This window comes from Acanthaster planci, linkage group LG01 (assembly GCF_054643075.1).
Source record: "Acanthaster planci isolate LZ-2023a linkage group LG01, COTS_SCS, whole genome shotgun sequence".
NCBI lineage: Eukaryota > Metazoa > Echinodermata > Asteroidea > Valvatida > Acanthasteridae > Acanthaster > Acanthaster planci.
The window spans coordinates 29,738,618-29,759,290 of NC_141777.1; the positions used below are offsets into that span (position 1 = coordinate 29,738,618).

Here is a 20,673-nt window from a genome sequence, read left to right on the forward strand (position 1 = left end):
AATTTGCTGTGGATTGCTACGCTGGTCCTGGTCCATAGCCAGCAGGCAGAGTATTATGAACTGTGTATTGACATTGCTGTTGATAGTGGTGCTGGTAGACAGTGTTTACTTGTGGCCGGTAGACAAAGTCGTGTGTCAACTTATAACGCAATGAGCACTAACAATCAAAGCTGCATACAAGCTGTAGTGTTTGTTGTAATGTCTGCCTTCACACTGTGACAGTTCACAGCACAGAGGGAACCATGGCTGGATAATACACACTGCATTATATAAAACTGCATCACACACACTGCATGTTTTCTATTTTGCATTATCCGCGTACCTACAGGTATATCTGATAATTTAAACTACAGAATCAACAAAATCTCACTGTGAGCAGTAGTATATTGTATTATGCGTCCTGCAAGATGCGCAAGGAAAAATGGCAGTATTTAACAAAACACCAGCTCTGCGTACAATAGTCTACAATCAGCTCGTAACAAATCATTCCAAAGCCATTCGCATGTCACAGAGTCTGCAGTTAAGTCCCCACAAACTATTTCAATAAATAGTCATGTCCCTGTTCATTATCCACTTGCACCGACTTCTGACAGGTTCTCTCTCTAGATTACAACTCAGTAAAACTAATACGAAATGGGCTAAAAAAAAAATGACTTACTGGTACCACCCACTTTGGCACTTTCTCCAATACAAAATCATTCCTGGTTCATAGTCTTTGGGACCGGTGTGTTATTTTCATTCCTCATCTGACTGATAAGTACAAATAAGACTGAACTCATTGTCAACGCAGGAAAGGGGTGAGGTAAGGAAATACATGTACATGTAACTTATGACGGTAAAAAAAGATGAGGCATCTAATGTCTGTCGGAACCCCACTGCAATTTACCAGAACTTTAAAAATAACGTAAATAAACACATTAAGCTTGAAATTATTTGTAAGGAAAATGACATACATGAAGACCACACAGAATAAATTAATAAATAGAACAGGGCGAATAAAATCATGTCAATGTACAATAACAAACAAGCAAAAACACACAACAGGCAAGATACAATGTATTCAACTGTTCACCATGTGTTCACCATGTCACTATGTATTTCCCCATGTACATGTACATGTATACATTAAAAATCTGCTCTGCTTGGTACTGTTGCATATAACAACCCTCCACAAGAAAAAATTCAACTTGAAACCAAAACCTTTGGTCAGGGAAACAACAATCAAAATGAACTTCACAGGACAAAAGACTTGGTAGGGTGAGCTAGGCCATAGGAGGCATACATGTAGGTGTACCACATTCATTGTGTCAGTGAAGCATACTGTAGGTTGTGGTCCTCCACAGGTCAGACCACTTCCCTGACAAAAGCTTCATGACTGAGCTACTCTATGCACAGGACTATAAATAGCTATGTGATACTATTTTCCCCATAACAGCATCATGGTTCCACTCACCCCCACCCCGGCCGTCGGGGGGGGGGGGGGGTGGAATGAGGTCCCCCTTGGCGGGAAGCTACCCCCCACCCATCAGTAAAAAGCATAAGCATGAAAAATATATTTTGTTCCTGTGATGTGGCCCCCTTAACGCCTGAAGCTGGTGACGGTGCTCCCCCATGGTCTCATGAGCATGGGCATTACCAGGATGTCTTGGGGGGATAGAGGGGCTGTGTATGATGTCACAATACAGGGCATTTCTTTCTTCCTCTATGAAAGTAATCCTATAGTAAAGATTGCGGTAACACCATGTATTTATCTCTTCTTTGAGTATGTGTGGTTCTGAGAAGAACCGGGGAATAACTCGACGTTTCGAACAGTGTACTCTGTCCGTCTTCAGGAGACTGCAGGATTCTAACTGGGAGTGGAGCTTATATGGTGTAGAGAGGGATCCAGATGTAGGGATTAGCTCGGTGAGGCGTTAAGGCGGGAAAGTAATCCTGTTGTGCATGCATTGCCATTGAATCAAAATAACAAAACATGTCATCTGGGAGGGCGCTATGCAGGCCCTCTATAGGAAAAAGTCTCAGCAGCAAACAAATGACAAACCTTTAATTTTGGAAGGGTATCAATTCTGAGGAATTTTCAAACAACTTGGTAATTTTCATCCCTTTTCTCCTTTTTGTTTGTTTCTCTCACCTCTTCCTTTCTTTCCTTTCCTTTCCTTTTTCAAAACTTTTTTCCTGGAGAAGGGTAAGTGCTCACCTTCCCCTTACCCCCATGACACCCATATACAAATGTCCTTGTAATACTGCATACACGTACATGTACTTTTCCCATAACAGCTTCATGGTTATATTCCCCTCTTCCAACCAATCTAATCCATCCATGCACTGCTCCTGCCAGTCCTGACTAAGATCAATGGACCCTAGGCCTAATGGCCTAATCAACTCTTGATTAGCCATACATCCTCAATCACTCAGTGCATTCATCAATAAGCTGAGCAGCCAGGCTAATAATTGGGAAACAATTCAGGCCTGGCTTCCATCCTCTCACATAGCCCAAGTGCGACCTGACTAGCAATCCCATTTCCTACATCAAAACAGGCACTTCAAGTCTATCTACACAGAGAGATCAAATCTAGCTCAATCATGGGGCTTGGGTGCAATCTCCCAACGTTTGACAACTTAGTAATCGTGTAGCAGAGTATCCCCAGCCTATTTTCAAGACAAATAAAGGACACTGTTTTGCTGCTGTATGTACTCTATGTCTCCTTGGCACAACATCTCAAACAGAATAACAACTCATCACATTTCGCATCGCATAATTTTCGTATTCATGTACATGTAAATTTCTACGTGGAAATTACTCCTCCGGCAACACAAGCCCTTAAAAGGAATTTAATTTTTACAAATTTAAAACTGCAAATCACAAAATAAGGAGGGCCTGACATTTCGATCCTTGCAGACTATTTCTTAAAGGCAACAAATTCAAAATGAGAAGAGTACATTTGATCTAAATTCTGAAATGAACATGACCCAGTGACTGCAAAGTTTACGTAGGAACATGTGTAAGAAACACTTATTGGAGCAAAAAATTACAAACAATTTGAACATAGGGCAAAGGGAAAAAATGAGCAACTTTCTCTTCAAATATCGGTAGCTAGAACTTTCAAATTTTTCTCTGTACAGAATGCATGCTCACTAGGTCAGCTATATTCTGCATCCTTATCGACCCTATATTGACTTTTCTCTTCCATTACCTGTGAGCTGAGGTACCACTGCATGTCTGGACATCTGTGGAGAACTCTCAAATTTCACCCATTCCTTTTTTACATCACTGTCGTGTCTGATCTCAGGAGATGGAGCATGAGACAATGGCACATCCTCCTCAAATGAGACCCAGTTCTTGGATGCGGCCACACCCACCGATGATGCAGATGGATGCTGGGGAGTGGTCATCTGCGAGGATGCGGGAGCACCATTCCTTGCATCCATGCTGGGATTCTTAGCTGAGTTGCGGGCAATATTCGGAGTGAGGTTGCCGTTATTGATGACATCTACTGAAGTCCCTGATGAACTGACTGGAACTCCTTCGCCATTCTTCTCAGCACTGATGCCCGCCCCAGGCATCTCAGTTTCATCAAGGGCGATGCAAGGACTGCATGGCGCAGCAGCTGTTTGGCCATTTGATGGCAATGCACGCTCTTTCCTGTCCGCCTCATGTCCTGAGGGAGTTGTGGTACTACTACATGCCTCAATGCCTCCAGACCCATTTTTGATACGAACACTGCTTGACTCATTCAAATGCTCCAGGTATTTTTGCTGGTTGTCAAGTGCATTCTGAGCATCCCCAGTCTGGCTTTTTGAGTCTTCCTTTACTCTCATTGATTCCTCTTCATTTTTTACCATAGATGCCAGGATGCCATTTTTGACATGACCTGCAGTTTGATTTACAACTTGCACATCATCAGATGTGCACTGTGATTCTTTTGCAAGGCCCCCGTCTCTAAAACTCAAAGCACTCTCATTGTTCACTGAGACTGATTGGTCCTCATTTGATGCTACATTAACATTGATGATGTCAGTCTCACCCACACTGTCCTCATACAAAAAGCTGGATACACTGCTGGTTGTAGTACTGCTGCCGGAACGCGTATCCTTACACACAGGAATCAAATCATCTTCTTGAATTTGATTTGATGAGATCTCAACGGTGTGTGCTTGTAGGCCTACGGAGCTTACGTGCGTGTCGGACGCCGTTGCCTGCAGCACTAGCGGGATGTCCCCGGTAGTGGGGTTGCTGTTGGCCATATTTGGTGGACTGCTATACTGCGTGTACATGTAATGACGAATTTCTCACACAGTTTTCCTGTATTATAGTCGACAGAGAGGTTCATCATCAAGTGAGCAAGAAATCCGTGTTCTTCACGCAATGTTCACGCCTCGTTACAATGAATAAAACAATCACATTCCTCGACATAATCGATTCGTATTTTGACGAAACAAGCCCAAGACAGGAATTTTGCAAACGTACACGTTCATAATTCGTGAATAGTGGGCGGGTTGCATTATGACAAGCAGCGCTGCGCACCTCCACTAATCGCGTGTGGACCTTGACCTAATGAACAGACACACGTGTTCGAGTATCAATGATAGCTCGGTACTTGGGCACTGAAGGCAGGGACCAGATGTTCTTGAAGTTCTCAGGTATGTGTAGGCTGATCCACTCCTTGTTTTCCGCATGATGTTTATCGTGTTCTGGATGAAATAAATGCCAAGTCCTTCCTACAATGGGCGTAGTTACTGCATGAACGTCTCTTATTGTACTCCAGGCTAGGGTACGTCAGGGTGCCGGTACTTGTCGACTATCGATAGTCAGGCTGCTCTAGCGTAGCCAGCTAGCTCTGCTTGGTGGGTAATCTGGTTCAGTGTCTGAAAAAATACGAATATTATTAGAGTTATCCCGTTTTGCTGGTTAAGTTTTACTTCCATACTGAGAAATATGTGTTTTTCATTGTTGTACCTTCTGAGTAAAATGAAATGAACTTCTAATTTCTAGCTAGTTGAACTTTCTGGTTTAAAATCATCCATCACTATAACGTTAGTTCATAGCTAACTTATGAGTAAATTACAGAGCAGGGAAACGGTACATTAAATATAACGTTAATATGGGCAACCGCTTTACAAATCACCCTTTTCAACATTTGGCCATTTTTATCGAGACCACGTGTTTGAAAAAAAGCGATGGGAAGAGTGACGTAGGCCTATACGAACATCACTTCCCACCCTGAGACTAGTCTGAAATTTTTTTTTTATTTTCTATTTTATTGCTTCGGTATTCTCACTGCTAAATTTGCTTTTTTAAGACATGATCACTTTCCGATGGCTTATAAATACTGCAAGGGAAAATAAGTGATGTCCATATATGGAACTTTTTACCAAAGTAATTTGTAGAGTCCCAGTTGTTTGGACTAGGTCGATTGTTGTGGGGATTGTGAATTTGGGGACCCCGTTCCTGTAACAGAACAAAGATACAGTGTATCTTACCGTTGGTGAAAGCCTCATAAGAATCTTAAAGGATCCTTTAAACAAGCTTTCATTTATCTTTTTTATCAGTTTTCTATAGGATCCTCTCGAATACATCTACAAGTTTCCAGTTCCTGCGTGAATGCAGAACAAGATGGCGTGCATACCAGTGACAGTAGAACCTGTCCTGTTCCTCTTTATGATGAGTCTGTTTATGATGCTGACTACCAACCAACTGCTGTTCATCCGGAAAGTCTGCGCCTCTCACTTCAACAAAACAGTGTGCTCAAACCTGAGCACCTTCAAGATGGAAGAGGATGCTATCCAGACAGAGGCATCACACTGGATTCTTTTCTTTAGCATCTGCACTAACGTCCCTGGGTCTTTCATGTCCATGTTCCTGGGAGCCACCAGCGACCGCGTAGGCCGGAAGTATATCATGCTGCTCCCACCTTTGGGCACTGCAGTTTCGGCAGCTGTGTTTGCTCTCAGCTCTTACTACCTAGCCTCTCCGTTGGGGTACATCATCTTTGCGGCACTAGCAGTTGGGTTTACTGGTGGCATGGGAACTGCCTATGTGACATTTATCAGCTACATGGCCGACATCACCAACCATGCGTCCCGCACGAAGCGCTTTGGCATCCTGGAGGCCATGGTGTTCATTGGCGGGACCGTGGGACTCCTCTGCGCCGGCATGGTCGGCGGAGTCAATCATGGCTTCACCATCATCTACCTGGTTGTTCTGTCCATCCAGATTCTGACCATGGCCTACATTGCCTGTTTCTTGGATGAGTCCCTGAAGCCCGAAAACAGGCTAGCCAGGAATGACAAGGACAAGCCGCTTGGTGCGGGCTGTTTACCAAGGCGTTGCCTGTGCTTGGGGCCCATACTAGATAGCATGCGCCGTTCCCTGACAGTGTTTTTGGCCAAGAGGCCCGGCAACAAAAGGAAGTATCTGATAACAGTTCAGGTAATCAACCTCCTCAGTGTCTTTGCAATGGCAGGTGAGAGGGATAGAACAGAAGACCTAGAGTCTGGTTGTATCAGATCATTATTTGGATATTTATAAAGATACATGAATATTTACAATTAAAATTTATCCAGCAGTCTCTGGAACAGTGGACTGCCCAAAGTTACTAAAAATTCACAGCAATACAGTAAAGGGCTTTATTCATGAGATTGTCATCCCAGATTTTGCTTCTTGGATGGGAATGTGCAAACCTAAAGATATTTCATAATGATTGCAGAGTCCCGCTCACTTTCATTTTCTGTTTTTTTAGGGGGGAGGGAGAAAGCAATGACTTTTTTGTCCACATGTAATTACATGTAATAGCCAATGGATGACTTCAGGGTCTTTTACGTGTATTTTGTCATTCTTGTTGAAAGCATTGCCTCACAGTTGACTATAGACTTCCTGTTACCAAAAAGTTGTGAATTTAGCAAATTGGCTGGGTAGTTTTAGAAAGTCCAGTGACTAGGTATTGGTTTGGGTAGTGGATCTGAATAGAGACTGCCTGTTGGCTTTTGTGTGGGATTATATTACCTTGCTACATGTACCACTATGCTTCAATAGAACCGACAGGATTGCTTCTGAATAGCAACAATCTGAGAATTTACTCATGCCATTTTGATTTGTCACTGCTAAATTTAAAGATATACCATGTGTTACTAAAACATTCCCACATCACCGACACTCTGTCTAAATATGGAAACATAATTGATTTTATAAAGTTCTTAATTGTTTTCTGAGTCTTTTTTACTGTTTTGCTTTCAAGGATTATCCATTCCTTTAAGGGGCATGACCCTGTATTTCTGATTATCCTCCATTTCATAGGAGAAATGGATCTGCTGGTGCTCTTCACCAAGCATTCCCCTCTCAGCTGGGACGTGACGACCATCGGGATCTTCATGGCCCTGAAGAACACCCTGAAGGGGGCAGTGCTTATAGTCCTGCTGCCGCTGCTCTTCCGCTGCATCGGCAAGGAACGTGTCATCCATAGGGACATGGTGCTGGCACAGGTGGGCCTAGTCTCCAGCATCCTCGGCCTGGTCAATGTAGCATTCTCCAGGCACACAGCAATCATGATGCTGGGTTAGTAACAACAACAGTTCTATCTTAACGCATACAAATGTAATCTTCATTGTTATCCCACTCATATTTGCCTTTAGTCACTTTGCTGAGAGTTTTGAAGTACTTTCATAATGGACAACAATGCCAAGAATAGAGAGGTAAATCCTAATGGAATCTATATTGGGAAAGAAGTTTTCTTTACAAAGATATTTTGTGGAAATTGGAGTTTACTGTAGGATTTGACCATGTTAACTGCCAGACCAACACGTATGTAGTGTTTTATAGTGGTGGATCATGTTGTTTTCTTTTGAAAACAAGAATGTGTAAGAAAAGTGGGTTCTGGAACCATCCCTGAATGTTCTGGTGAGAGCAGTTTTTGAAAGAAATTGACCATTTTGTGTACTTGGGTTATGTACGTACATGTACATGTGCCTACCTTACTTCCATCACCATCTGCAATACATGTATTGCAGTTTCTTTGAGTGAATCTCAATTTTTATAGAGGAGATACACAGAAAAATGTGACAAGCGTACAGTCTTATACAACTATCAGAACCTCTTTTTTGCTCCGTCTACTGAGGTTCTAAGAGGTGGGTATCAGCAGTGCTTGAAGCAAATATTTTCATTTTATGTTTTTTCAGTTCCTTTGGTTGGATGTTTGTCTGGCTTTACGGGAGCTGTCCTAAGTTCCTTTAAGACACAGTTGGTTGAACCCAATGAATTTGGTAAGAATGGCTTTGTTTGACGTTGGATCTTGATCAGTGTGAAGTACAATAAACTCCCTTATTGAATGTGGTCGTTGTAGATATACGGGGTAGGGGACTTGGGTGGTAAAGCCCTGCTTCCTTTCATTAGCATTGTTTGTCGCCATTGTAATGCCCGTTGTAACTGTACAGTTTTTGGCCTTCTAGGTGGGATGTTTGCCTGCACGTCCTTCCTAGATACCTGTTTACAAGTGGCTGGCTCTCTCCTTTTCAACACCCTCTACCCAGCGACCCTTCACATCTGGCCTGGGTTCTCCTTCCTGATAATGGCAGCCATTTACATCGTTTCACTCATAATTGTCATGTGAGTGCATTGCTGTCTTTAAATGAGAGATAATAGTTAATAACAGGATAAAAGTTTACAAATTACACCTGTTCTCTGAATGAAAAACATATTTTGGACTGATAATGATAATTTATAAAGTTGAAGAAAATTGTACTCACTGTGGAACGATGGCCAACATATAAAGCCTACATGACACATATGTGCATGCTTCCATAGGTGACCATATTGACCGTCTGCCGAGCACACGTATGCAACACTGGCAACTTAGGTGCGGGTGAACTTTGCATTATAATTGCTGTAAATCCGGGAGATTTGACTTCCAAAATATCACCAAAACAAAAGCAGATTCTCAGAAATATCTGATACATATCTCGCTCGTTTTGATCCATTGTAGATGCAATGTTAGGAAGTGTCCACTGGCATAATGTTGTTTCCAATTTACTTCCCATTCACTTTTGCATGTACAGATGGCTTCAGTGGGATATGAAGAAGGCAATCAAAGAAGGCAAGAATGGTGAGACACTCGGATAAATTTCAGTTTCCATTCACAGCAATATTTGCCAAATGAAACCTGCAATTTTATTTTCATCTACAATACTGGCATTTTAATTCAGAAAAGACTCTACCTCATTACACCAAAGCGCCGATATAAGCATTGTTGAAAGGGTTCCTTAATTTCACCTAATCCAACATCTTTTACTGACTGAATTTACATTTGATTTCTCCTGTCCTTCCCATTGATAAATGTCAATTCTCTTCAAAATTCCTGGCTGACTAGTAAGGAGTTAAGCTTGGCATCAAGTTTGACGTCCAATTTCAACATAAATTTGCCCCATAATATTCACTTCATGAATCTATTGCTCAAAAACAAATCAAATAGCATTTCAATTCTGACATTTGCTGACAGCCACAATGAATTTTACATTGTGCTGTTTGTCCTTCCCAATGTTTATAACACTATACTCAGAGTCATCCAAAGGCTTGTAAACAAATTGGCAAGCTTACTCAGGTAGGATTCGAACCCCCAACCCTCTGCTTGAAACATCTTGCCACAGTCGGCTGGCTGGTTGGGGTCATATAAATTGGTACTACAAGCAAACATTTCACAAGATGTAAATGAAGACAAATGAAATTAATATCCCCCTTTGGCATTTTATATTTATAAACTTAAAAGTGAACTAATGCTACATCCATTGCTAATGCAATTTTTGAAATTCAAAGATTTAGGGCATAAGAGGCTACTAGACGAATCTGACGACGAAGAGGAGGATGCTGTGTACATGACATCACTTCCTGCACCCCTTGAAGTAGACAGCATTGGTATTTGATATATGTACAGTGTACAGTCTATAGTGGGTAATGTAGAACTGAACAAGAGTCCGCCATCATGGCCAATGATTTAAAACAAAAATAGGCTTGTTACAGTTGCCTGCACTGGTTTGTACTGTTGCCTGCACTGGTTTGTACTGTTGCCTGCACTGGTTTGTACTGTTGCCTGCACTGGTTTGTACTGTTGCCTGCACTGGTTTGTACTGTTGCCTGCACTGGTTTGTACTGTTGCCTGCACTGGTTTGTACTGTCCCATAATCAGGGGATTTGTTGCAATTGAACAAACAGCTCCTTTTTTGCAAATGTACTAATTTTACCCAGAAGACTTTCTTGAGCAATTCTTCCAAAGCCTTTAAGATTACTTGGAATGGACACAAAATTAACAGTGCACATTACTAGTGTCAGTTACAGTGTGCAGGTCTTTGTTTTGTTTGTTTGCTGGTTTTTTCTTAATCAAATTGGATAAAAAACATGTAGCTTTATACAAATTGGTGCGTAAACAGTACTGCAAAACATGGCAAAGTCCAAAGTTTTCAAAATTTGGTACTTAACAAGATTTGTTCTTCCACTTTGCTGCTACCTGCTACCTGGAGTGTTATTTGTCAAATCGTCCTGTAATTGCAGCTGAAATACACGGGTGAAGATCGTATCAATGTGTTTGTTGCCAGTTCAGGATGAAACTCTTCCCTTTATAGACCTAGGCATCATCTTTTGCTGTTTTGGACATATCCACTTTCATAAAGCTGCAAACAAAGCCAGACAGAGTGATCATTGGTTAATGTTCAACAAAACAATTCTGAAACACATGCTCAGAGTGTGCTTTGCTTTTTTTTTTTTTTTAGAATAGTCTTTTTGACTTTAAAACACCTTTTAAAACCCCTTTTAACTGAAGCCTTCCTTGAGAAAACATTAATTATGGATGTGCTTCTTAACGTGCTGCTCTCACTATTACATTCTTTTTTCATAATAGTTGACCTTATGCACAATGTGATATTTTCCATTTTGCCTCAAAATGGTCATGAGTGAAGTGCCCTCTGTTGATGGGAAATTGATGACATAAGGGCAAACTAAATTTGCCTTTTCACTAGTAAATTCATAATTACAGACGAATGCGCACAAATAGCCTTGGCAGCAAGAAGTGTGAGCAGACCAGTAAAAGCATACAGGGCTGCGATTTTGATAATTTTTTCTCAGGTTTCCGTCTTTGTTCAGTTTTTTTCTTCAGAAAATCCTTTAAATCATTTTGGCTACAAGTTTTTAATCTAAGCAGGATTTTAGTGCTCTGTAAAAAGACTTTTCAATCGTGAATTTTCCTGTGCGCACGAGATTGCCATATCTAAGCCGGTCTCCTTTCGTGCTGTTATATAGGAAAAATGATTTAATGAGATTTTCTGAAGAGAAAATGATCACAATTGAACCCTTGCACATTTCCAGTGGCCCGCTCACACTTCTTGCTGTCAAGGCCATTTGTGCGCATGCATGCATAATCATGAATTTATTAGTGAAAAGGTCTATAAAGGACTGAATCTTGGTGTCGGTTGCCATGGTGATGGCTCCACATATTGATAACATGTAGTCGACTGGAACATCTGTTGCAAAAGCAATTGGAAATGGTCAAGTGAATTTCGTGTGGAACCATTACCTTGGCAACAGATAAAAGATGAAGTAGAAGATGAGATATTCACTTCTTCCCTGTCTTGTCAACAGTGCCACTGCTCTTTCAGTGTGAATATGTATAAGTTCATACGTTATAAGCTGAATTGTAAAAGTTGCTTTGAAATTTAAAAGTGTATTTTCATTCATCCGTTTTGTACTGCAAGGTATTTAAACAAAACAATTGATGACAGTGATATATTTTTAATTATTCAATTTTAAAGATGGTCTTGAGATTGTTGCTTTTTTAAAAGGCTGTGATTTAGTTTCCTGATTTTCAGGTAGAAAAAATTTGAAACTTTAATGTCTACAGTTTTCACAGTTCTAAGAATCCGGGACCAATTCCAACTCTACGGCGTTGCTAAGCACTTGATTTTACATTAACAGAGGTTCCGGGTATTTCATGGAGAACATAAAGCCAAAGGAACGCTTACCTCGTAGAAAAGACTTGCTCAACAAAGTGACAAAACAATGCGACCGTAGGCACAACCACGCTAAGAGCCACCCTTAAATAGTGCTAAACTGTTAGCAAATTTTTCGGCTTTGCAAGCATAAGTTTTCTACTCATTGTTTTGAGCAGATGCGGGAAATTGGGCCCTGATCTTGCAGCAAATTTTCGAGCTTGTTTCAAGTTATGCCATGTTGTACTGCTCATTTATTTTTAATAAATAACTTTTTTAATAATTTAAATCATTTATATAATAGAAATCTAGTATTTAAATGCTATTTATTAAAATGAGTTGAAAGCCAGAGATTCTATTGATTGATATTGCATAAACATGCTCACTTAGTTATATAAAACATGTCTGTATATTATTGTATTTTATTTTATTGTATGAAATAAAACCGTTTGCTCGTTTTTACTCGTGTCAACTTTAATATATGCACAAACTAATATCCAATCAGTGCAAAGTTACTCACGCGATAAGGACCATAGGTATTGTGTACATGACGGCTTGTATGAGGAAGGCTAACCCGGGAGTGGACGCAGACGTCCAAGAATACACCGTGGTGAAGATGACTGTGCCGGCTGGCATGGCCAGGTTATTCAGGAAGGACGAAAATGATGAAAAGGCTCCTGGAAAAGATTACAAAAGTTTCATCTCGTGTGAACAGATACAAGTGATCCATTCCATGCCATTCTAAAGTTCTGTTGCAGATTGTCCCATGGCAAAGATTTGGTCTGTTCAAGATGAACAGAGATACGCACTTTGAACGTTTCTCGGTGCATGAGTTTTACTTGCATTTTTTACCGAACAAAACACTTAAGAGTCATCTACACCGATTTCATACCCTTCTCTGTTGGGTGGACAAGTTTGGAAGAAAGAGACCCACTGGCGGCTTGTGCAGGTCCCGACAAGGAGTTCATCATTGGAACTGAAGAAAAGACACGACAATGTAAACACAGTACAGTGATTCAACAGTTTGGACCTCTAAGATCCTCTCTATTATCAAAACAGAGGAGGTATTTGCAGGCTCTAAATTATCATTTAAATAATGTTATTCAAACAGCTGTATTTTAAAGTTTCAGACAATTTCCAGAATGTTTACTATATCGCTATTCCATTAAAAAGTGTTACATTCTTCGGTAATCTCTATAGGCTTAGTCACATTTATATTAAAGGAACATAGCAGAATGCCATCAAATGATACGAGCGATCGCTCGATCTTTATGCGATAAATTAGTGTTTGCCGGTAATTCAGTCACAGCAGATTACATTTCCTCTCTAATTCACATCGTGCAAGACTGTTTCAAAATAGAAGTAAAGTTGGACATTTCATACAGGATCGACCAATCGCGCAGAGCGATCGGCCGATCGCGCTCAACAAATACACACTTGGGTTAAGTGAAACCCCATCACCAGTGGCAACTAACTCCAGAATCACGTTTAATATATGACCGGAGATGCCATTTGCGTACCCAGAATCAAATGATATGAACTGGTTGCGGCCGACATCCCCAGCGATCCCACGGTGAGAGCAAGGTAGCCAATCTGCATCAGTGTCAGGTCATCACGCGACGAGCCTCCGGTCCCGACCAGCTTCAATAGAATCTTAGTGCCAAGGGCCATACCAAGGATCTGACCGATGTTCTTGGCAGCGGTGAAGTAGCCGAACACCGTCTGCTCCCAATGGAACGGCGCCCGCCTGGTGTACATAACTGTCAAGCCCATGTCGGCTGCCCAACGAAAATACATGCAAGTGCGGAGTTGAGGTCAATTTTGACTACCCTCCTTTCAGGCTATAGAAGAACCTTATTTTTGTCTAATGTTGGAGTGATGGCAGGATCGACCAGCAATTTCGACAAGGTAAAATTGGCGCAAAGCGATTTTATCTTGTTAAATTGCCAATTGCGTCCGTTTTAGGACACAGATGGTCGGTAGTTGCTACTTTGTGAGAGCTTGCGAGAGAACCCGGCCACTGGCACTCTATCCATTTTTTCTCTCTCTCTTTCTATGAATCTATCCAAATTTTACCCCCCACAGCTTTCCGTTGCCATAGTGACCATCCGAGATGCAGAATAGCAAGTTGCCCTGATGCCACTTCATTGAGAATTGAAAGTACCAGAGTTTTAGAAACAATGCTGCCGCCTGATCGGGGTGAGGATCCTTATACAGGTGAACAAGGGAAAGTCTGGTTAAAAGACAAAATCCATTCCCCCTAGCACATGAGACCTGCATAGCTTATGATAACAAAGGAGTATGCAGGCTGTGTATTAGTCTTTCCTTAGCAAGCTTTTTTTCAAGTAGTCTTTTGAAAGCACAGCGCTATTAGTATAATCTGGTTTGTGAACACTTTTGTTATTATATTTATTTTCAAAGGAAGGAAACCAAGAGAATGAGTTTGTTGTCTGAAAGAATAACACAATATAAATTACATGGCTGATAAACAAAGAACTTTTAATTGTAATTCAGTTTTTGTATGTGTGTATGTAATTCTTGTGCTTTTGTAAGCTTGATGTTGATAAAGTGTTGTCTATTTTTCTTCGTGAACTATAATTTTTGTGAACTATCATGTATGTATGTTTGTAATTCCTGTAATCACAGAAATGATGTCAATGCGGAACAGAATTTAATATTGAAGAATTGCACTGAATTCAAATCGGCTGTATGTCTTTTCCTCCCGCCGATGTTTACATTTGTGCACAAACGTCGTTGTTAATTGTTAAGTTTTCTCAAACTCTAAACAATTCGGATATTAATGCCACTTCAAGAAAAACATACCTCCTACGCCAATCATGGAAATGACCCCAAAGAGGACCAGGAAGAGGATGTGTTTCCTCTTGGTAGCGGGCCTGGGCTTCAGACATGTCTTTACACCTGCAGTGAGACTCCCCATCATTCCAGCAATCAACCCCAGCCTAGAAGAAGGTGCCGCGGGATCCTCGGGCGGGACTCCCGCTGAGTCCTGCATACACGTTGCCGCCAGAACCAGCACTGTGACCTGGGTGCCAAGGAAAATTACATATACCACTCCGAAGCCGAGATGCTTGGAAACCACGCCCGACAACAACATGCCAAAAATGGTGCCAAGACCGGCGAACGGCTGTACGACACTGAGTTGACTGGTGCGTTCGTTCGCCGGGGTGCTGTCGGTGATGTAATTGAATAGAGTAACCAGAAATGTCCCCATGCCCCCACTCAGTCCCATGGCCGCAGAGCTGACGAGGAGCAAAGTGGGCCTCAGGCCGGTCAATGTTGTCTGCAGGATGAGGCAGAGCGACATGGCAATCCCACCGAGGCAGGTCAGCATCAGCACGGTCCCCCTGCCGAGGCGATCACTCACCGACCCCAGGAACAGGGAGCTGAAGGCCATGATGGTCCCCGTGATGCTAGGCATGGTCATCACCCAGAAGGCCGCTGCATCCTGAATCTCCTCTTCGATCTCTGGATGAGTGGTGAGGGAGTCGCACACTTCACGACCATGCAGACCCTGACAGGATTTGTCGAGGATGAGGTTCTGCGTGACGGGCCATTGCATCACGATGCCAAATGTGTACAGGAACAATGCCACTTTGGTAACGTGACGATGTAGAAACCCGTCCAGATGTGCCATATTTATGAAAATTATGCTAAAGACCTTCTCTTCCCAACCTCAATGACCTTAAGAGAGATTTGATTGGTGAAATTCTGAACGTTACACGAGTAATATCAGCTCTGACTAGAAGGATCATGAACGTTGATTTTCCTGTGTACCTTTGATTTGAGTGCCTCGCTTATTTTATACTACACGCATGTTTAAAGCGCATACCCTTACATTTTTATATATCGCCATGTACGAGCAGTTGGTTGTTAATACATCAAAGATAAGCACTGTTTGGTAAACAAAATGGGAAGACCTCGTAAACGGATAGAGAAATATACCGGTATAAGTAACACATCGTTTCCAATATGTCCAACACCCCGACATTTCGAAAGCGCCACTGTAAGATAGACACTACAGATTTAAATAGGGTATGGAATTGCGACGAAAGAACGGATAGTGATTCCTGTATATACACGAGGAACTTCCCACAAATCATTTTAGAGGCTTTACCTGTTTGGCGATGTAGGCCAGTACATGTATATTTAAGGTATACGTCTTGCTTGAAGTCTCCATTCCCTAAAATAGATGCCCGGAGTGGTGATTTTTGTGGGCATGCAAGACAAGGGTCACATTGAATGACTTGCCGGGGTTTATAGGCATGCTTTGCAGGATATCGGATAAAAATGTCGAATATTGCTTGTAGCATGCAAATGGAAACAGTTCTGAGATATCTTAGAAAGAATTTTCGGAGATCTTGAAAAAGAGATTCCGAGACATCTCCTAAAAGGATTTAAATGGAACATGAAATGGACTTCGAAATATCTTGAAAATGGATTTCGAGATGTATCTTGAAATCGATCTTGAAATGGATTCCAAGATCTCTTGGCTACTCTCAGTAAAAGGAGAGCTAGGTTCAGTTCTCCTTCTACACGGTGGCTCACCTCGGTGGTACCGTCTACATGGCCCGCTCATCCTTCTGAAGAGTGACACATCTGTCTATATCGGCCCGTTCTTTCTCGGGTGGCCCACATCCGTAAACCGTCAGTCCGTTCCTTCAACGGGGTTGCCCACCTCTATTGTATTAAATGGTTTTTGGACTAAAATGTTTACTCACACGGATGGCCTTGTACTTTCTAATAGCACCGTGATGCTTTGAATATCCACTTCTTGGTTACAGAAAAGGTATAGTAAACCAATGTTCATATTCAGTGCGTTTAAGGAGAATCAGAATGCTACAATCTAAATTATACTTATATGATATCCATCATTGACATTTTTGAAATTTGAAATTGAGTTCAGCGATTTCGAGGGAAGATATTCAAGTATTGTTCTGGGGAATGTTTGTGACATGGGTGTTGAAATAACTATGAAAGCGTAAAATAAATTAATGTTTAAAACTTCTTCTTTTTTGCGTACTGCAACAACCTCCAGCATGGCGTATTTTAAGTTGCAGGTGCGTGGTGGGTAGCTGACTCTAATACACGTGGTGAATGCCTCTTATTAATGCTAATGTATCAATACTATAGACAGTTTTGTTTTGAAAGTATCAATCTTTGAAGCTTCCCTTAGTTTGGCCGGTAAATGATTCCATTCCACAAGGGTCTTGGGTATGAAGGAGAATTTGTAACAGTCTTTTGTGCCGATTGATTGATAGGAAAAGGAACCAGAGGATTTTTGTTGTGTTGTAATGCCCTCTTTTTCAGATTTAAACCGGTAATGATCTGTGCTCAATGATACTTGGTAATGGCTGGATGGATACAGTGAGCCATTCACACACAGTGAGCCATCACAGTGAGTGATGGTTCTACGCTCCTCCAGAGATTTACGTCCCAGGTTTTGAATCATTGAGGAAATACTGCTTTATGTCGAAAATCTTTGCATACAAATCTTGCCGCCCTCCGCTGGACTGCTTTAGTCTACTTTTGTGATCTTGATGGTACGGATCCAAGATACTAGCACAATATTCTAGCTTAGGTCTGACTAGGGTTTTGTAGGCCATTTCCTTCACCCTTGGAGAGTAGCTGCTGAGATTTCTAGAGAGTAACCCAATCATACGATCAGCCCAACTCAGTTTATGATTTATTTCTACTCCCAGGTAAGTATGGCTGTTAGTCTCCTCGAGTGGTTTTTCCATTCGTCGTGTAGGCAGACAGCACAGGTTTTTTTTGTTGTGGGTAATATGCATAGTATAACATTTTGCAATGTTAAATTTCATCTCCCAACTTGACTCCCATTTAGTGAGCATACTTATGTCGTCTTGTAGAGCTTGAGAATCATTTCTTGTCTTTATTTCTTGGTACAGGATACAGTCATCTGTTAGGAGCCTAACTTGCGATGTAATTCCTGAGGTAAGGTCGTTAAGGTATACAGTATGAAAAGCAATGGCCCCAGGACAGGAATTGTGGTACTCAGAGGTTACTTCTGTTGGTGATGAAGAGACTATTTCCAAAACAACGTTCTGTGATTTTTGGTATGAAAGATTCTGACCCTTTCGAACCAGAGATCCTGGCTTGTTGGAGTTTCAGTAGGAGCAGTTGATATGGTATGCGGTCAAAAGCCTCAATAAAATCCATTATAAAGACATCAGTTTGCCCTTTTCTGTCAACAATCTCGTTCAGATCATTGATGGTCAATTGGGTTTAACATGATCTTCCCTTTCAGAATCCGTGTTGATCATCATTTTTAAACGTCATGTTTGTCAAAGTCTTTCATTATGCTGAGTGAATTTGCGCTCAAGGAGCTTGCAAGGATCGGTGTTAAGGATACTGGTCGATAATTTGCAGGGTCAGATCGATTTCCTTTTTTAAAGATTGAATTCACATTTGCAGTCAGTCAGTCTTCGGGGAGTTCCCCAGTGGATAAGGACTTCTGACAGATCTGCTGTATTAATGGGGCAATAGCAGTAGCACATTCCTTTAGTACTCTAAGCATGATGTTATCAGGGCCTGGTACTTTCTGTGGTTTCAGGTTTTTAAGTAATTTTAAAATGCCCTCGGTTGTTACAGTAATCGGAGACATTTGAGGTGTTTCCTTTGATGTCCGTGATGGCAGGGTACTACTTTCCTCTTCGGTAAAAACTGACTGGAATTGGTTATTTAAGGTTTCCGCTTTCTCAAACGCAGATGTAGCAGCTCCTTTAGCTCTGTTGAGATATGGCACCCCAGTGGAGCCCTGCCTCAAACATTTTATATAACTCCAGAAAGGCTTGGTGGTGTTTGTGATCAAATTTTCTCCACTACCATGAAGGTACTCTCTACGAGATTTCCTTAAACTGCGGTCTAAAGTACGACGAAGATTTCTAAATATTTCCCAGTCAGAGTTCAGGTCAGACTTAATTGCCTTGTCATATAGCTCGCTGCTTTTGTTTCAGCATTTTTGTGTGTGAGAGAATGATTAGACCAAGGTAAACCATCATTTTGGTTTACCATCTTTGAAGGGATGCGCCAATCCACAGCAGAAGTCAAGGCTTGCTTAAAATTTACCAATAATTGGTTTACGGATAAGCTAACTTCTTCGGTGACAGACGCGAAGTATCTTGTCAGGCCCTGTTGGATTTGTTCGAACTTTCCCTCTTTGAAGATATAGATCTTCCTTCGAGGCTGCTTAATTTTCTGAGATGATAAGAGAAACTCAAGTGACACAATCTCATGATCTGAGATGCCAGGAAGGATGCTTACATTTTAAGGGAACATTTTGTAAATACGAGGTCCAAGATCTTTCCTTTTCTTGTTGGGCTTGTAACAACTTGATGCAGATTTTGATCCTGAATTATGTTTTTCCCATAACGCTTTCTGTAAAAGGCTCCAATATACAACGCTGGTTTTCCTTTCACGTGTACACTGCGTGGCCCAAACCGATTCACAATCTGTCTGTAAGTCCGGTTCTTCCTTTGCTATCTAATCTGCCTTCATAGCCAAAAATACACCACCGCCTGTATTATAAGACATCCTGTCTCTGAGGGACAGCTTATGATGCGCGGTCAAAAATTCTCTTGTATGCGTTGAGGCTTGTAACCAGGTTTCCGTCCCTACAAGAATATCTGGATCTTCTGTTTCGAGCAATGCTTGGAACTTGGCGATTTTATTATTAATACTCTGAAAGTTAATGTTTATTCTTTTCAGCGGCTTGTTTTGACGATGCAGCTTTCCACAATCTGCCTTACCTTTGTATCACGGTTTCTCGGGGCTAGAAGATCATAAGGGTCTACCAAAAGTTTCACGTTTGGAATTACAAGTATCAATTCTATTCAGGTTTTCATCATCTGTATCGTTATTGATCGCACTAGAACTGATAAATGAGTTGGAAGTGTCGTGACAAACAAAAAAGAGACGAGTTTGAGAAATTTGGTAGGCCGCATCCGCAGCATAACCACGAATAAGAATTATGTTTCATATGCACCAGGTAGATGACATCATCCATGCTTGTACACTTCGTATATGGAACCATGTAAGGCATTGTTCACGTTCAAAGGCTTTTTGATTTGAGCTAACGCTTTTTTTTCTACAGATTCCACAAGGATAGCTGGGGGGGTGGAAGGTCTGGGTCCCGGATTTGGTTGGATATCGCCTGAGATGAGCAGGGCAATTCTTGCCAAAGCATGTCCTGTTTTTCGTTGGGCCTATTTGGCAAAAATCCTGCCATTTTGCTTCACATATGGATGGAGGTTTAGAAATCTGGAAAGAGCTCACCCAATCGTAGGTGTTGTACTTTACCGAAGTAGAAAATGAGCTCCTGAAATCCGGCTGCAAGGTTTGAAGCAACTTGAATTTGAGAGTAAAGAAAGTACGGCGTAGATCCGTAACAGCGTGATGTAGCGCTCCTCCGTAGTACTTGGTGCATGTACAGGCTTTACACACAGTAAGATTGAAAAATCCAAAAATACGTAAAAATCGGTCTTAGACGCAACTTTAGAACTCCGAAAGGCACAAAGCAGTCTTAAAAACCACAAACAATTAGACTAAAAGAGACGTTGCTGGATTAAAAAGGTGATAAAACAGATAAAAATCCCCGGAAACGGTAAGAAAGAAAAACGTCAGCCAGCCAACCACGCAGCGCCCTCACTACATGTCAATGACTAACTCGAA

General features: G+C 41.5%; 3 protein-coding genes across 7 annotated transcripts in view; 1 reads left to right on the forward strand and 2 right to left on the reverse strand.

Annotated features, from left to right (window-relative positions):
* The window catches only part of LOC110983179 (uncharacterized), a 20,284-nt gene extending 15,553 nt beyond the window's left edge, over positions 1-4,731 (reverse strand). The window contains exon 1 of the mRNA XM_022242221.2: positions 3,195-4,731. Coding sequence (XP_022097913.2) covers positions 3,195-4,275 — 1,081 coding nt within the window. The 5' untranslated portion in view covers positions 4,276-4,731. The remainder of the gene's footprint in view (positions 1-3,194) is intronic.
* LOC110983180 (proton-coupled folate transporter-like) lies at positions 4,502-9,937 on the forward strand. Of its 4 annotated transcripts, XM_022242223.2 has the most exons (8): positions 4,502-4,641; positions 4,767-4,845; positions 5,551-6,464; positions 7,295-7,552; positions 8,173-8,256; positions 8,443-8,599; positions 9,049-9,095; positions 9,803-9,937. In XM_022242223.2, the coding sequence occupies exons 3-8, from the start codon at positions 5,603-5,605 to the stop codon at positions 9,907-9,909; spliced, it is 1,515 nt and encodes a 504-aa protein (XP_022097915.2). In that variant the 5' UTR covers positions 4,502-4,641; positions 4,767-4,845; positions 5,551-5,602; the 3' UTR covers positions 9,910-9,937. The 4 variants fall into 4 exon arrangements, with proteins under 4 accessions (XP_022097915.2, XP_022097914.2, XP_086993676.1 ...); XM_022242222.2 differs by lacking the exon at positions 4,767-4,845 and having other exon boundaries at positions 4,518-4,641; XM_087137550.1 differs by lacking the exon at positions 4,502-4,641 and having other exon boundaries at positions 4,711-4,845.
* LOC110983181 (proton-coupled folate transporter-like) lies at positions 9,110-15,891 on the reverse strand. 2 transcript variants are annotated; one of them, XR_015425528.1, is made up of 6 exons: positions 14,788-15,891; positions 13,485-13,742; positions 12,857-12,940; positions 12,485-12,641; positions 10,143-10,653; positions 9,110-10,010 (listed from the first exon to the last, which is right to left on the reverse strand). XR_015425528.1 is itself a non-coding variant. In XM_022242224.2 (5 exons), exons 1-5 carry the CDS (start codon positions 15,617-15,619, stop codon positions 10,608-10,610), a joined length of 1,377 nt encoding a protein of 458 aa, XP_022097916.2. In that variant the 5' UTR covers positions 15,620-15,891; the 3' UTR covers positions 9,110-10,607. The 2 variants fall into 2 exon arrangements, 1 of the variants encoding a protein (XP_022097916.2); XM_022242224.2 differs by having other exon boundaries at positions 9,110-10,653.
* Positions 15,892-20,673: the final 4,782 nt, after the last annotated feature.

Bases quoted from the DNA above. Each gene is read 5' to 3' on its own strand.
- LOC110983181 (XM_022242224.2), bottom strand. From the start codon at position 15,619: ATGGCACATCTGGACGGGTTTCTACATCGTCACGTTACCAAAGTGGCA. The intron at 13,743-14,787 runs GTATGTTTTTCT...TTCGTTGGGCAG, and splicing joins TTCCATGATTGGCGTAGGAG to CCGACATGGGCTTGACAGTT. The intron at 12,642-12,856 runs GTATGAAATCGG...AATCTTTTCCAG, and splicing joins TGTCCACCCAACAGAGAAGG to GAGCCTTTTCATCATTTTCG.
- LOC110983180 (XM_022242223.2), top strand. From the start codon at position 5,603: ATGCAGAACAAGATGGCGTGCATACCAGTGACAGTAGAACCTGTCCTG. The intron at 7,553-8,172 runs GTTAGTAACAAC...ATGTTTTTTCAG, and splicing joins CACAGCAATCATGATGCTGG to TTCCTTTGGTTGGATGTTTG. The intron at 8,600-9,048 runs GTGAGTGCATTG...TTGCATGTACAG, and splicing joins GTTTCACTCATAATTGTCAT to ATGGCTTCAGTGGGATATGA.